Raw genomic sequence first — 16,719 nt, 5'->3', positions numbered from 1 at the left:
TAGGAAGGATTTTTTATCTCTGTGTTCTAATATTTAGGCAATAATCAGCCTGCTGTGTTGTAATTGCCACTAATTGTTCCAGATACTTGATATAAATTTATATAGCATATGTATCCTGTTATAGTGCGCAAGTAGCGTTTGGGAATGTTATCCAGTATAATCCATATAGGTGATTTTGCTGATCGATTAATGGCAATGTCTATATTCGGCCCCTATAGGGTTAATGGCCACAACACAGTATGGGTTGTACTTAGATCTCAATAGTTACTGTATCCAACTTAAAGTCTATTCACAGTATATGCAATACTCTTTTTCCTTTTAATATGACAGTTTTCAATCAACAATATTACCAGAGGTATGGGGGGTCAATGATTAAGTTACTGGAACTTGTATATGACCGGGAGTATTCGGCTATTCAAGATGTAGAGGTGGATCGCGGTATCTCCGATGTATATCTTTGCCTTACTAATCTCGGCGTCCCACGTGTTCTTAGATTGCCGGCCCCCTTTCCTCTCCGCTGCCCTGTTTTTGAAATTCCGGAGCGCTACTTTGTTGTAGATGGGTGTCTTCTGTAGTGGATCCAACATATAATATACTGTTGTTGTTTATGCACGTATTATCTGCCTCAAGCCCAGATGTGTTTCGGAGCCTACTGCTCCTTCATCAGTGGGGGAATAATACGTACAGAGGCCGGACCTGTTATCAATAGGAGAGAGCTTGTTTCACACACTAGTAAAATACTTTACACGCAAAGGCAGTTATGTGCGCGGGGCCCCATTATATATAATCGTGGCATTTTCGGGTCGGCCATATTGCATTTGCCGATTAACGCGATTCGATTATTTTTTCGATTATTCGTGCAGCCCTAATATATATAATGTACCGTGTTAGCTGAAAAAAGATTGGTATTCCTCAGTGGTTGATACCTTTTAATGGCTAACTGAAAAGATGACGAAACTGCAAGCTTTCGAGACTACTTGGGCCTCTTCATCAGACGTCTCTTAAGACAGTATCTGAAGACTCGCATATTTAAGGTCCCTTACGATATTACAGCAGATTGTCGGGAAGGAAGCATTCCTTTCCGACAATTTGATTGCTAGTGGAGGAGACCGCTGTATTTACATGCAGCAATCTCCTCCAGAGTATGGGGAGGAGTGATCACTAATGCCATCGCTCTTCACCATAAGGACTTGTTTGCTGGCAGGAGATTGTGTTTACAAGGCACGATTTTCTGCCGTTAAACTATCATTTTGGCGCGCACACAAACAATCGGATTACCTGATGAACAAGCGATTCTTTGCCCATGTAAAGGACACTTTATACACCAAAGTACATAGGAATAATGAGGTAGATGAGACAAGTGACTTAAAGCAGATCAATATGAGTCCAAAGTAAACAAACAGTTGTAACAGTAAATCGTTGGAGCAATTATACATGAGGATTATAGATAAGAAATGTGAAAGTTTTATTGTCCTCTAATTGATGTGCAGTCCATGAATCAAATACAACTGCATGTGTTCAAACTCTGCAGACAGGGATGAACACCTTAGAAACCTTAAAAAGGCATTTTTGAGTCACTGGTCTATTTAATTGTATGTAGCAAATTTCCTACTGGGGGTCTCTGTCAGTAAAACTGGTCAAAAACTCAAAACAAGAATAACCACTCATCGCCACACAATAAAAGAAGAAAGTAAAGATTTGCCTGTTTTTGCAGCCATGACCACAACATCACAGACAGACATGAAAGTATTGATATTAAAAGAGAATTTCAAATCTCAGAGAGACAGGAGAATCTGGGAATAAAAGTTCATGATAACCTTTGACACACTCGGATCAGTAATGAATGTGTCTTATGGATTTATGTCCTACATCTCTTGAGGATTGTGGCCCTTTTGGGTTCATTGCATTCATGCGGGCTACAATATGTTGGTAGAACCTTAAGAAAATTAAAAACTAGGATTGGTGAACATATAGGCAATATAAAACGGGGTCTTGAGTCACACAGTGTATCTGCACACTTTAAAAGAGTCCACCAGAAGAATCCTGCCGGTTTAAGATTTGTTGGAGTTGAACATGTGTCGAAAAATTGGAGAGGTGGCGATGCGGTACAACAGATCAATAAAATCGAGGCAAAATGGATATACAAACTGAATACCCACACAATTTTATGTGTGAAAATTTTTAATGAAAATTTTCATATTAAAAAAAAAATCTTCATGCGATTTTATCATGCGATTTTAAATAATCGAATGTTTATCGAATGTATACGATTATATGTGAATCGGAATTCAGGAAACAGGATCTGACATAAGAGTTGGGAGGTATAAGAACACAACTTTGGCTGATTAGTTTGTAACGCCCCAGATGAAGCAAAAGCGAAACCCGGGTCGGGCATCTACACACGCTTTTTACCTATTGATGTTTGTAAGTACAATAAACCTTACTGAATATTAAACACCCTGGGTATTGCACTATGTTCTGTTTCTCCTGAAGGAGAGGAGGAAAGAAACTTTGCTGGTCGGTATCGGGATTGTTATTGGAGATATGCCTGTAACATTGTGGAATCTCCATAGGATCTTCCTGTGAGTGAAAAGCCTGCCTGTGGAAACCTAGAGCAGGCCCATACATATGTACTCATTGCCTTCATGGACTGGACATCAAGTAGAGTACAATAAAACGTTCACACTTCTTATCTATAATCCTCATGTATAATTGGAAGTATCAACCACTAAGGAATCTCAATCTTTTTTTAAATCTTGTATAGTTCAGAATTCATGGTTTCATTATTGATGACAAGCTGTCCTGGCCTAAATGCTGCAAAACTGATCCAAATCATGATACTACTACCACCATGTTTTTCAGAAGGGATGAGCTTTTTATGCTCGACTGCAAGTGTTTTCCTTTCTCCAAACATATTGCTTCTGATTAAACCTCTTTGGGACACAGCATTATTTCACCTTAACCCCTTAGGGACACAGCCTTTTTACACCTTAGGACCAGGCCATTTTTTGCAAATCTGACCAGTGTCACTTTAAGTGCTCATAACTTTAAAACGCTTTGACTTATCCAGGCCGTTCTGAGATTGTTTTTTCGTCACATATTGTACTTCATGACACTGGTGAAATGAAGTCAAAAAAATATTTTTTTTTGCACCAAAAAATACCTAATTTAACAAATTTTTGGAAAAATTAGCAAATTTCAAAGTTTCAGTTTCTCTACTTCTGTAATACATAGTAATACCCCCAAAAATTGTGATGACTTTACATTCCCCATATGTCTACTTTATGTTTGAATTGTTTTGGGAATGATATTTTATTTTTTGGGGATGTTATAAGGCTTAGAAGTTTAGAAGCAAATCTTGAAATTTTTCAGCAATTTACAAAAACGACATTTTTAGGGACCAGTTCAGGTCTGAAGTCACTTTGCGAGGCTTACATAATAGAAACCACCCAAAAATGACCCCATCTAAGAAACTACACCCCTCAAGGTATTCAAAACTGATTTTACATACGTTGTTAACCCTTTAGGTGTTGCACAAGAGTTATTGGCAAATGGGGATGAAATTTGAGAATTTCTTTTTTTTGTCAAATTTTTTATTTTAACCCATTTTTTCCACTAACAAAGCAAGGGTTAACAGCCAAACAAGACTGTATCTTTATTACCCTGACTCTGCCGTTCACAGAAACACCCAATATGTGGCCGTAAACTACTGTACGGCCACACAGCGGGGCATAGAGTGAAAGGTGCGCCGTTTAGTTTTTGGAGGGCTGATTTTTATGGACTGGTTTATTTACACCATGTCCCATTTGAAGCCCCCTGATGCACCCCTGGAGTAGAAACTCCCTAAAAGTGACCCCATCTAAGAAACTACACCCCTCAAGGTATTCAAAACTGGTTTTACATACGTCGTTAACCCTTTAGGTGTTGCACAAGAGTTATTGGCAAATAGGGATGAAATTTGAAAATTTCATTTTTTTGCCTTATTTTCCATTTTAACCCATGTTTTCCACTAACAAAGCAAGGGTTAACAGCCAAACAAGACTGTATCTTTATTACCCTGACTCTGCCGTTTACAGAAATACCCAATATGTGGCCGTACACTACTGTACGGCCACACAGCGGGGCATAGAGTGAAAGGTGCGCCGTTTGGTTTTTGGAGGGCTGATTTTTATGGACCGGTTTATTTACACCGTGTCCTGTTTCAACCCCCCTGATGCACCCCTGGAGTCGAAACTCCCTAAAAGTGACCCCATCTAAGAAACTACACCCCTCAAGGTATTCAAAACTGATTTTACATACGTCGTTAACCCTTTAGGTGTTGCACAAGAGTTATTGGCAAATGGGGATGAAATTGGAAAATTTCATTTTTTTGCCTTATTTTCCATTTTAACCCATGTTTTCTACTAACAAAGCAAGGGTTAACAGCCAAACAAGACTGTATCTTTATTACCCTGACTCTGCCGTTTACAGAAACACCCAATATGTGGCCGTACACTACTGTACGGCCACACAGCGGGGCGTAGAGTGAAAGGTGCGCCGTTTGGTTTTTGGAGGGCTGATTTTTATGGACCGGTTTATTTACACCGTGTCCTGTTTCAACCCCCCTGATGCACCCCTGGAGTCGAAACTCCCTAAAAGTGACCCCATCTAAGAAACTACACCCCTCAAGGTATTCAAAACTGATTTTACATACGTCGTTAACCCTTTAGGTGTTGCACAAGAGTTATTGGCAAATGGGGATGAAATTGGAAAATTTCATTTTTTTGCCTTATTTTCCATTTTAACCCATGTTTTCTACTAACAAAGCAAGGGTTAACAGCCAAACAAGACTGTATCTTTATTACCCTGACTCTGCCGTTTACAGAAACACCCAATATGTGGCCGTACACTACTGTACGGCCACACAGCGGGGCGTAGAGTGAAAGGTGCGCCGTTTGGTTTTTGGAGGGCTGATTTTTATGGACCGGTTTATTTACACCGTGTCCTGTTTCAACCCCCCTGATGCACCCCTGGAGTCGAAACTCCCTAAAAGTGACCCCATTTTGGAAACTACGGGATAAGGTGGCATTTTTTGGGGGAGTATTTTTAGGGTAAATATAATTTTTGGTTGCTCTATATTACATTTTTGTGAGGTAAGGTTACCAAAAATTGAAATTCTGATATTTCATCTCCATTTGCCATTAACTGTTGAGGAACACCTAAAGGGTTAATAAAGTTTGTATAATCATTTTTGAATACCTTGAGGGGTGTAGTTTCTTAGATGGGGTCGATTTTAGGGAGTTTTTACTCTAGGGGGGCATCAGGGGGGCTTCAAAAGGGATATGGTGTCAATAAAAAAGGCCATCAAAATCGGCCTTCCAGAAACCATGTCGGTCCTTTCCTTTTGCAGCCTCCCTTTTACGGATACAGCAGTTTACGACCACAAATGTGGCGTTTCTGTAAACTGCAGTATCAGGGTAATAAATTTTAACTTTTGTTTGGTTGTTAACCCTTGTTTTGTTACCGGAAAAAACGAACTGAAATGGAAAAGTGCCAAAAATAGCGGTTTTGGCACCGTTTTTTTTTTTTTTTTAACCGTGTTAATCTGGGTAGTTAGGTCATGGGATATTGTTATAGAGGAGATTCTTACGGACGCGGCAATATCTAATAAGTCTACTTTTTTTTACAATTATTTAGGTTTTTGACTATATTATCTTTTTTGATACAACTTTTTTTTTTGGGTATCTCTAAAGTCTAAGTGTCATTTTTTTTATTTTCTTTTAGCCAATTATCTTATGTGGGGGCTCATTTTTTGCGGGATGAGCGGACGGTTTTATTGGCACTATTTTGGGGGCTATATGACTTTTTGATCGCTTGCTATTAAACTTTTTGTTATGTAAGGTGACAAAAAAAAAATTTTTTGCACCTATTTTTTTTTTTTTTTTTTTACTGTGTTAATCTGGGGGGTTGGGTCATGGGGTATTTTTATAGAGGAGATTCTTACGGACGTGGCGATACCTAATAAGTCAACTTTTTTTTTACAATTATTTAGGTTTTAGACTATATTATCCTTTTTGATACCCTAAAAAAAATTTTTGTATCTCTAAAGTCTAAGAGTCATTTTCAATTTTTTTTTTTATCTGATTATCTTATGTGGGGGCTCATTTTTTGCGGGATGAGATGACGGTTTTATTGGCACTAATTTGGGGGCTATATGACTTTTTGATCGCTTGCTATTAAACTTTTTATTATGTAAGGTGACAAAAAAAACCTTTTTTTGCACCTTTTTTTTTTTTTCTGGACCGTGTTAATCTGGGGGGTTAGGTCATGGGGCATTTTTATAGAGGAGATTATTACAGACGCGGCAATACCTATGTCTACTTTTAATAAATTATTTTAGTTTTTTTGGGTGTCTCAAGTCTGAGAACCATTTTTTTTTATCCGATGTCAGTGCTAAATTGGGATATAAATTTAGTACTCCATGGAAGTGTGATACTCCCTGAAGCAACCGTCAATGCAGAGGCCCGGATGATCGGGGCATGTGTCGCACTGAGTAGTCGTGTCCTTCCGTATCCCCCTCCTGCGACACACTCTGCACTTTTTTTGGGTTCGTCCCTTCTTTCCAGTATGGGGGACCACACCTGGAAAGTGTTGGCCAGGGACGATCCGGGCGCCTACAGTTCCCGAGGTACTCCGGCCTGCTCTTTCCCGGTCCGAAAAGATCAGGGCCTTGAGGACTGCCTCATAGAACTGGAGGAATGTCCCTGTGCTGCCAGCGCTTCGGGATAGTACAAAAGAGTTGTACATGGCAACCTGTACCAAGTAGACCGCAACTTTTTTGTACCATGCCCGGGTTTTGCGCATGGCGTTATATGGCTTGAGGACTTGATCCGAGAGATCAACTCCTCCCATATACCGATTGTAGGCGACGATACAATCGGGCTTGAGGACCGTTGCCGCGGTACCTCGCACAGGGACAGGGGTGATGCCGTTACCATGAATTGTGGACAGCATAAGGACATCCCTCTTGTCCTTATACCTGACCAGCAACAGGTTTCCAGTGGTAAGGGCACGGGTCTCACCCCTGGGGATAGGTACCTGGAGGGGGTGGGCAGGGAGGCCGCATTGATTTTTCCGCACGGTCCCACAAGCGGACGTGGATCTGGCGGCAAGGGACTGGAACAAGGGGATACTGGTATAAAAGTTATCCACGTACAAGTGGTAACCCTTATCCAGCAGTGGGTGCATAAGGTCCCACACAAGTTTCCCGGTAACACCCAGAGTGGGGGGACATTCTGGGGGTTGAATCCGGGAATCTCGCCCCTCGTATACACGAAATTTGTAAGTGTACCCTGAGGTACTCTCACAAATTTTGTATAGCTTCACGCCATACCTCGCCCGCTTGGAAGGCACATACTGGCGGAAAATGAGTCTCCCCTTGAACGCAATGAGAGACTCATCAACCACGACCTCCCTTCCAGGTACATAGGCCTCCATGAATTTGGCCCCAAAGTGATCGATGACCGGCCGTATCTTGTACAGACGGTCATGGGCAGGATCACCTCGGGGTGGACATGCTGCATTATCGGAATAATGCAGACATTTCCTGATGGCCTCAAACCGGGAGCGTGTCATAACCGTACTGTAAAGTGGGGTCTGATATAGGACGTCCCCACTCCAGTACAGCCTGGCACTGGGTTTCTTGACCAGGCCCATATGCAGCACGAGGCCCCAAAATGTCCTTATTTCGGCTGCACTGACCGGCGTCCAGCCACCGGGCCTGGCCAAAAAGGAGCCCGGGTGTTGAGCGACGAACTGTTGGGCGTACAGATTCGTCTGCTCCACCATCAGATTTACCAGTGGGTCACTGAAAAAATGACAAAAAAAGTCATATTCAGTGTAGCCCACTGTGGAAATCTGGATTCCTGATTGGCCTACGAAATCAGGAATCACGGGCTCGTATCGCTCTGGGCTACACCAGACAAGTTCACCAGCAGGGTGCTCCGGTGGATTTAACTGGTGGGCCGGGAAACCAGTACGAGCCCCAGAGCTGCTCGTACTAGTGTGGGCCACAGGGTCCCTAACATGGCGGTCCCCTTGCTCCGCCTGGCGGCGTCTCCGCCGCCTTGGGGGCTCATCATCATCGCTAGATGATGAGGAGGATGCGGATGACAACAGGAATGTGGGGTCATCCTCATCCTCACTGGGACTCTCGGACTCGGAGGCAAGCTGGGCGTATGCCTCCTCGGCCGAGAACGTCCGGCGGGCCATAGGGGAGTGTGTGTATATGTGCGTGTGTGTAACTCTTTATTTGGTGTGCGTGTGTGAGGGGGCACGGGTGTTCACGAACTCACCCTAAAACTAACAGAAAAAAATAAATAAAACTAACTAAAAAAAGGGCAAAAAAGTGAGGAAAAAAATTTCAAAACTGCTGATCAACCGTCCGAAGTTGATCAGCGGTGGGGTGTGCGATGCGCTAACAGTGGCCGGACGCTAAGTGCCGGTCACAGTCAGCGAACTCAAAAAAAAAAAAAGCACCCCAAAAAAGGTGGGGGGGGGGGCAAGTGGCAGGGGGAGGGGGGCAAGTGGCAGCACCCCTGGGGGGTCTAGGGTCACACAGCTGTGCTGTGGACCCCAGACACCCTAACTGGGGTGATGCAATAAAAAGTCAAAAAAACTACCTTTCCCTTTTTTTTCCCTGCCTATCCCAAACTTTCCCTAGCTGTCCCTATGTACCTGATGGGGGGTGCTGGGGGCACAGATCGGGTCCTGGGGGCACAGATCAGGGGTGCTGGCAGCGATGGTGGACACGTGCAGGCAGCTCCTCTCTCCTCCGGCGCTGGAACACAAAAGGAGGAGGAGAGGGGCGCCTGCCTCTTTTGAATCTGCCGCCGGACCGCCCCCTGACCAATCAGAAAGCGATCCTGAGTGGTGATGTCACCATCACCACTCAGGATCGCTGGATGGTGATTGGTGGAGTGAAATCACACCACCATCACCATCCTGTTCCGGGTTATCGGGTCTTCAGAGACCCGAATAACCCGGAAACGCAGAAAACCGCAGGTCTGAATTGACCTGCGGTTTTCTGCGATCGCATACATGGGGGGGTCACCGGACCCCCCGACGCATTTGCCCCAAGTGCCTGCTCAATGATTTGAGCAGGCACGGGGTTCCGATCGCCGCCGGCCGCGCGGCGGTGATTGAAAATGCACAGGGCGTACATGTACGCCCTGTGTCCTTAAGTACCAGGGCACAAGGGCGTACCTGTACGCCCTGTGTCCTTAAGGGGTTAAGGACCAGGCCATTTTTTGCAAATCTGACCAGTGTCACTGTAAGTGGTGATAACTTTAAAACGCTTTGACTTATCCAGGCCATTCTGAGGTAGTTTTTTTCATCACATTTGACACTGGTAAAATGAAGTTTACCAAAAATTTGTGAAAAAAATTGCAAATTTCCAAGTACCAATTTCTCTACTTCTATAATACATAGTAATACCTCCAAAAAAAATTATTTTACATTCCCCATATGTCTACTTCATGTTTGGATCATTTTGGGAATGATATTTTATTTTCTGGGGATGTTACAAGGCTTTGAAGTTTGGAAGCAAATCTTGAAATTTTCAAAAACCCAATTTTTAGGGACCAGTTCAGGTCTGAAGTCACTTTGCCAGGCTTACATAATAGAAACCACCCAAAAATGACCCCATTTTATAAACTACACCCCTCAAGGTATTCAAAACTGATATTACAAACTTTGTTAACCCTTTAGGTGTTCCACAAGAATTAATGGAAAATAGAGATACAATTTCAAATTTTAACTTTTTTGGCAGTTTTTCCATTTGAATAATTTTTTTTCCAGTTACAAAGCAAGGGTTAACAGCCAAACCAAACTCAATATTTATGGCCCTGATTCTGTAGTTTACAGAAACACCCCATATGTGGTCGTAAACTGCTGTACGGGCACACGGCAGGGCGCAGAAGGAAAGGAATGCCATAAGGTTTTTGGAAAGCAGATTTTGCTGGACTGTTTTTTTTTACATCATGTCCCATTTGAAGCCCCCCTGATGCAACCCTAGAGTAGAAACTCCATAAAAGTGACCCCATCAAAGAAACTACACCCCTCAAGGTCGTTAACCCTTTAGGTGTTCCACAAGAGTTATTGTCTAATGGAGATGACATTTCAGAATTTTTGGGCAAATTTTCAATTTTAATCCATTTTTCCCAGTAACAAAGCAAGGGTTAACAGCCAACCAAAACTCCAATTTTTATGGCCCTGATTCTGTAGTTTACAGAAACACCCCATATGTGGTCGTAAACTGCTATACGGGAGGCAGATTTTGCTGGACTGGTTTTTTAACACCATGTCCCATTTGAAGCCCCCCTAAAGCACCCCTAGAGTAGAAACTCCAAAAAAGTGACCCCATTTTAGAAACTACGGGATAGGGTAGGGTACATATGATTTTTGGTTGCTCTATATTATACTTTTTGTGAGGCAAGATAACAAGAAATAGCTGTTTTGGCACCGTTTTTATTTTTTGTTATTTACAACCTTCATCTGACAGGTTAGATCATGTGATATTTTTATAGACCAGGTTGTCACGGATGCGGCGATACCTAATATGTATACTATTTTTTTATTTATGTAAGTTTTACACAATGATTTCATTTTTGAAGCAAAAAAAAAAAATATCATGTTTTAGTGTTTCCATAGTCAGAGAGCCATAATTTTTTCAGTTTTTAGGCAATTACCTTGGGTAGGGTATGATTTTTGCAGGATGAGATGACTGTTTTATTGGCACTATTTTGGGGTGCGTGTGACTTTTTGTTTGCTTGCTATTACACTTTTTGTGATGTAAAGTGACAAAAAATGGTTTATTTAGCACAGTTTTTATTTTAAATTTTTTACGGTGTTCATCTGAGGGGTTAGGTCATGTGATATTTTTATAGAGCCGGTCGATACAGACGCGGCGATACCTTATATGTATACTTTTTTTTATTTGTGTAAGTTTTACACAATATCATTTTTGAAACAAAAAATCATGTTTTAGTGTCTCTATATTCTGAGAGCCATAGTTTTTTTCAGTTTTTGGGCGATTATAGGGTCTCTTTTTTATTTTATTTTTTGCGGGATGAGATGACGGTTTGGCACTATTTTGGGGTGCAAATGGTTTATTTAGCACAGTTTTTATTTTTTACGGTGTTCATCTGAGGGGTTAGGTCATGTGATATGTTTATAGAGTCGGTCAATACGGACGCGGCGATACCTAATATGTATACTTTTTTCCCCCTATTTTTTTTTTTTACTTTGTTTAGGGAAAATGACGTTTTTGTTTATTTTTACTTGAAACTTTTAATTTTTTGGGGAGATAACTTTATTTTTTCAACATTTTTTTTTCACTCTATTGTCCCACTTTGGGACTTGAACTTTTGGGGGTCTAATCCTTTATAATGCATTCCAATACTTCTGTATTGTAATGCATTGGCTGTATGAGTAATACAGTGAGTATTACTCATACAGCTTCCGGCCTGTGAGATCCAGGGGGCTGGATCTCACAGGCTCATCACCGGAAGGCAGCGCAATGCCTTCCTTAGGCATTGCGCTGCCTTCTGTGCCATCGGGTCCCCCCTACAGCCACATGGGGACCCGATGGCATCGCCGCAGCAGGTAAAGCCGCAAACCGCAGGTCTGAATTGACCTGCGGTTTGCGGCAATCGCCGACATGGGGGGGGGAAGGTCACGGGACCCCCCCACGCATTTAGCCAAGGTGCCTGCTCCGATCACCGCTGGGCGGCGGTGATCGGAAATACACATGACGTACCGGTACGTCATGTGTCCTTAAGTACCAGGACAACATGCCGTACCGGTACGTCATATGTCCTGAAGAGGTTAAACCAAAAAGTTCTATTTTGGTCTCTTCCGTCCACAAACTTCTTCATCCAGGTGATTTTTAGCAAACTGCCGATAGACAGCAATGTTCTTTTTTGAAAGCAGCGGCTTTCTCCTTATGATCCTCCAATGCACACCGTTGTTGTTCAGTGTCCTCCTGAGGGTGGACTGCTCAACATTTACATTGGCTAATGTGAGAAAGTCCTTTAGTTGTTTAGAGGTTACCTTGGGTTCCTTTTGTGACCTTACGGACTATTACATGCCTTGCTCTGGTAATGATGGTTTTAAATTTCTCCCTTTTGTACACCATCTGTCTGACTGGATTGCTGGAGTCCAAACTCTTTAGAAATGGATTTATAACCTTTTCCAGCCTGATGAGTATCAAGAACTTTTCTTCTGAGGTCCTCAGAAATCTCATTTTCCTTGCCATGATACATATCAACAAACATGTTGTGAAGATCAGACGTTGATAGATCCCTGATCCCCACTCACACCTGATTGTCTTCCATTGATTTAAAACCACTGACTCTAAATTCACCTTCAAATTATCTGCTAATCCTAAAGGTTCACATACTTTTACATACTTACATTTGCCACTCACAGACATATGATATTGGATTATTTTCCTCAATAAATAAACGGCGAAGTCTAATATTTTTGACTCATTTGGTTACCTTTATCTACTTTTAGGACTTGTAAAAATCTGATGTAGTTTTAGATCAAATATATGCAGAAATATAGAATTTTCAGAGGGGTTCATAAACTTTCAGGCACCACTGTATATGACATTATAGTCTTTAAATACATTAAGTACTACTTGTACAATGATAATTTGTAAGATGTAATTTTTCTGGAGCTGATTATGGTGTTTATTCATTATTAATTTCTTATGTTGTAATATGATTCTCAAAGATGTTTTCTTGCTGTATCTCGTAGTTGGGATGATGCTGCTGAGCTTGTAACAGAATATCTGAAGTACCGTGGGAAACCTTTCCGAAGACACGATACATCCCTGGATATTGTAAAGGTAAGAATAAATGGTATCAGTTTCCCACAAACTCATATATTTTCGCATTTTTGTACTTGATGCATCTGTGTTTATCATCTGCTCTAAAGATGAATAAAGCATCTATTAGCATTGCATAATTATGTGATACATTTTTATTTTATTTTTTTACAGGAATTTTTAAGGGAACAAACATAATGCTTTTTGGAGCTGTGTATGCGCTTACAGATCTACAAAGAAAGCAGGAAAAACAAATGTGATTTTATATTTTTCTTAAATTGTACGGTCATTGAATTCTGCCCATGTGTGCAGTCTAGTAGTACTCAAATGATGATATAGCACTTTTCATCTGCACTCTCTTCATCTTTAACTTAAAGCCAAGATGTTTGTAAGCTGTTATATAAATTGTGTCCTTTCTATATGGTTCATCTTTCTGTATGTTAAAGGGGTTATCCCATGATTAATGTAAAAAGGAAAATCTCTTTCTAACAAAGCTAGAACCATCCCTGTACCTTACATGGATCCAGAGATTTCCCCAATCATTGCTCTGCTAGATTTATATCAAGCTGCAGCTCAAGGGGAGTGTCTTTTATGCTGCAGCTAAGGGGGGTGACTCAGCTCTCCCTATCACAGCTCAGGAGTCAGTTGAAGGATTAAACTGAGCATGTGCGGCCTTCTCAGCAAGCCAGACAGAGAAATAAGAAAAAGAACAAACAGCAGGTGGCGCTATACAGATACATTTTACTGAATAACTCAGTGGCTATACAACATTTTTAATTACATACAATTACAAAAATATTCAGATCTAGGTGCTGGTCAGAAAACTGGAGAATATTTTTCATGGGGCAACCCCTTTAAACATTAGTAAGTTGCACATTTCAAGAATATACCATTTCCTCTTTTGTACGTCGTTTGTGTTTTAATATTTGTTTATGTTTTCACATTATAGTTGCAGTATATTATTACTGAAATAAATTATATTTAAGTGTTAATTGGTCACCATCATTTATTACCATGGATCAAATCTATCATATGAACATTACATTAATGCCTAGCAGTTGAAGTGAATACAATCACATAACATATATGTAACTATTGTAAGGGATCACCTTTCTTTCAGGGGGTCGCAACCACATACTTCTTCAGGACACCAGGCTTAAGGTCCAAATAAAGCTTTTATTTGGCACCAGCACAAACATAAATTATACAAAATAAACACCTTCTAATACAAACATCAGATCCCTGACTCACCTAAAGAACACAGCTTGGGGTCAGGGTCTCAGGCTCCAAGCCCTGTACAGGTAAATCAATCTCCCTCCCCAGACTGGGGTGGGCTTTTACTTCCCACTAACGATCCCAGGTGGATTACACCTGGGGATCCCTCATGCTAGGGCAAAATCTTCCCTGGAATGGGGTGGATTGGAAAGGTCCCACTACGAAACCTACCTTCCCAATCCAAATAAAATCCAGCCCATACAACAAATAGAAAAATAGCTTCAGCAACTGTGCTTGCTGAAGCCAGCGCCATTCTGGATCTTACTTACCTCACCCAGTTGAGGAATGTGGGTGAGATATACCCCTCTTCCAGGACTTTACCATACCCTTCACATCACCACACTAGTTATAAATGTTAACAACACTAGTACTACCAAGCTAAAACCACTTAAAGGAGCGTAGCTGCAATTAAGTAGTAGTGTTAATTAGTGATAAGTATTGGATATTGAACATCTGTCACATCACTGAACATTATTCTCTAATAAACAGAGTGCAAAACAGGCAGAAGATGGTGAAAATGGATAATTTGCCACTTGTAATGAATCTTATACCAGGTTTACATGAACTTGTGACATAGAATGTAGTTAAATCGGGTTATATAAATTAGAAGTAAAGAGCGACTTCCAGACCTGAGTAGTGTCTGGGGGAAAAAGGGTCCCTTTCCTTCTGGTCTCATACAAACTCTCTAATTCTAATACATCATAAAGCAGTTGTCTGGGACTTTTATATTGCTGACATAAGTCTTCAATATCTGATCAGTCGAGGTCTGACTCCCAGCACCACCACCATTCAGCTGTTTGAAGAGACCGCAGCACTCCATGAGCTCTGCCTTCTTCCAGCAGCTTACCAAGCACAGCGCCTTACATTGTATAGCGGCGGTGCTTGGTATTGAAGCTCAGGTCTATTAATTTCAATGTAACAGAGCTGCACCTTGGTCATGTGACCGGTGTTCAGTGACATTACTAGCCTATGAAGAGGCTGTGTCGCTCACAGAGCTCCCATACTCCCTCTGCACAAGTCACAGAGCATGCCTAGAAAACCCTTGCATAGAAGTTATTGAGATCCCCTCCAGACCATTATGTCTATGGACCATGGAACTGCTATAAAGTAATTTTCTTAATGCTTTCTAAATGCTGTTAAGAACAGCTCAGGCAAGATGGCCACTCATAATCATGTTCAGAAACCGAATAAAAAAAAAACTGTAATCAAAAAAACAAGAACAAATTAGAAAAAAGGATATATGTTGCTATCTGGTTATAACCGGCAGATAACATTTTTGGTGCCACATTTTCTTTAATTTAAAAATCCCGAACAAACCTTTTAAAATCGTACTGCCTCCAGATACAAGGCATGCAAGGTCAAATGATGGCAATGCAGCCGACCCAAGTGGAGGTACTGCCACTGACACATTACATAGTATATACACTTATATAGGTCTTGCTATTAGGCTACTTTCACACTAGCGTTTTTGCTGCATCCGGCAGGGTTCAGCAAAAACGCTTCCGTTACTAATAATACAACCATCTGCATCTGTTATGAACGAATCTGGTTGCATTTGACATACTCTAGGATCCGTCTTGAATTCAATTGAAAGTCATTAGCGGACGGAACAATTTTCTATCGTGTCAGATCCGTCTTCATTGGCTTGCGTTGTGGGTCAAGACGGATCTGTCTTGCTCCGCATCCCAGGATGGAAAGCAAACCGCAGCATGCTGTGGTTTGCTCTCCGTTATAAGAACGGAATGCATTTTGGAGCATTCCGTTCTGTTTAGTTACATTTAGTCCCCATTGACAATGAATGGGGACAAAACGGAAGTGTTTTTTTCCGGTATTGAGACCCCATGACTGATCTCAATACCAGAAAATATTAACCGTAGTGTGAAAGTAGCCTTACTTATTATTGTTGTGGCATCCCACAGGGACTATATAGGGGGGATTTTGGAAATTGGTGTAAAGGAAAACTGACTAAGTTGCCCATAGCAACCAATCAGATTACAATTCCATTCTTTCATTTTCCAAAGGAGCATTGGAAAATGAAAGGTGGAATCTGATTAGTTGCTATGGCCAACTAAGTTGAGTCTCTCTTTTGGTACAAGCTATCGCCACTGCGAGAGGCTGACCCAGATTTTAATAAAACATGTCCAAAAAACTTTGAGTACATCAAATCACAGGATAGGTCATCAGTATCAGATCTGCGGGGGATCAAAACCTAGGACCCCCACGGTCAGCTGTTAGGCCTTGAGCGATGCTGCCTCTTCCTAGGCCAGTGACATCATTGTACATCGGTCACATCGTCTAGTTGCAGCTCAGCCCCATTCAAGTCAACAACCACTGCTGGGAGCCTGCATTGCTCACAGCACTCCAGTGAATGCAGCTGCTTGCTGTAAGAGCTGATGGTCAGTGCCGTCACTTCGACCCCCGCCAATGTGATAATGATGACCTATCCTCCACATATAGCCTTTTACATTTAGGCCATAGAGTTCAACTTTTCTCACTTGACCAGAGCACCTTCTTCCACACATTTGTTGTGTCCACTACATGGCTTGTGGCAAATTGCAAATGGAACTTCTTAT

At 41.5% G+C, this 16,719-nt stretch overlaps 1 protein-coding gene across 1 annotated transcript in view; it reads left to right on the top strand.

Annotated features, from left to right (window-relative positions):
• The window catches only part of KNTC1 (kinetochore associated 1), a 238,374-nt gene extending 224,950 nt beyond the window's left edge, over window positions 1–13,424 (top strand). The window contains exons 63-64 of the mRNA XM_044275719.1: window positions 12,802–12,892; window positions 13,046–13,424. Of these exons, the coding sequence (XP_044131654.1) occupies window positions 12,802–12,892; window positions 13,046–13,069 (115 nt within the window). The 3' untranslated portion in view covers window positions 13,070–13,424. The remainder of the gene's footprint in view (window positions 1–12,801; window positions 12,893–13,045) is intronic.
• Window positions 13,425–16,719: the final 3,295 nt, after the last annotated feature.

Source organism: Bufo gargarizans, chromosome 1 (assembly GCF_014858855.1).
Source record: "Bufo gargarizans isolate SCDJY-AF-19 chromosome 1, ASM1485885v1, whole genome shotgun sequence".
NCBI classification, from domain to species: Eukaryota; Metazoa; Chordata; class Amphibia; order Anura; family Bufonidae; genus Bufo; species Bufo gargarizans.
The sequence above is the reverse complement of the archived record's forward strand: the minus strand, read 5'-3'. Positions and strand labels throughout refer to the sequence as shown.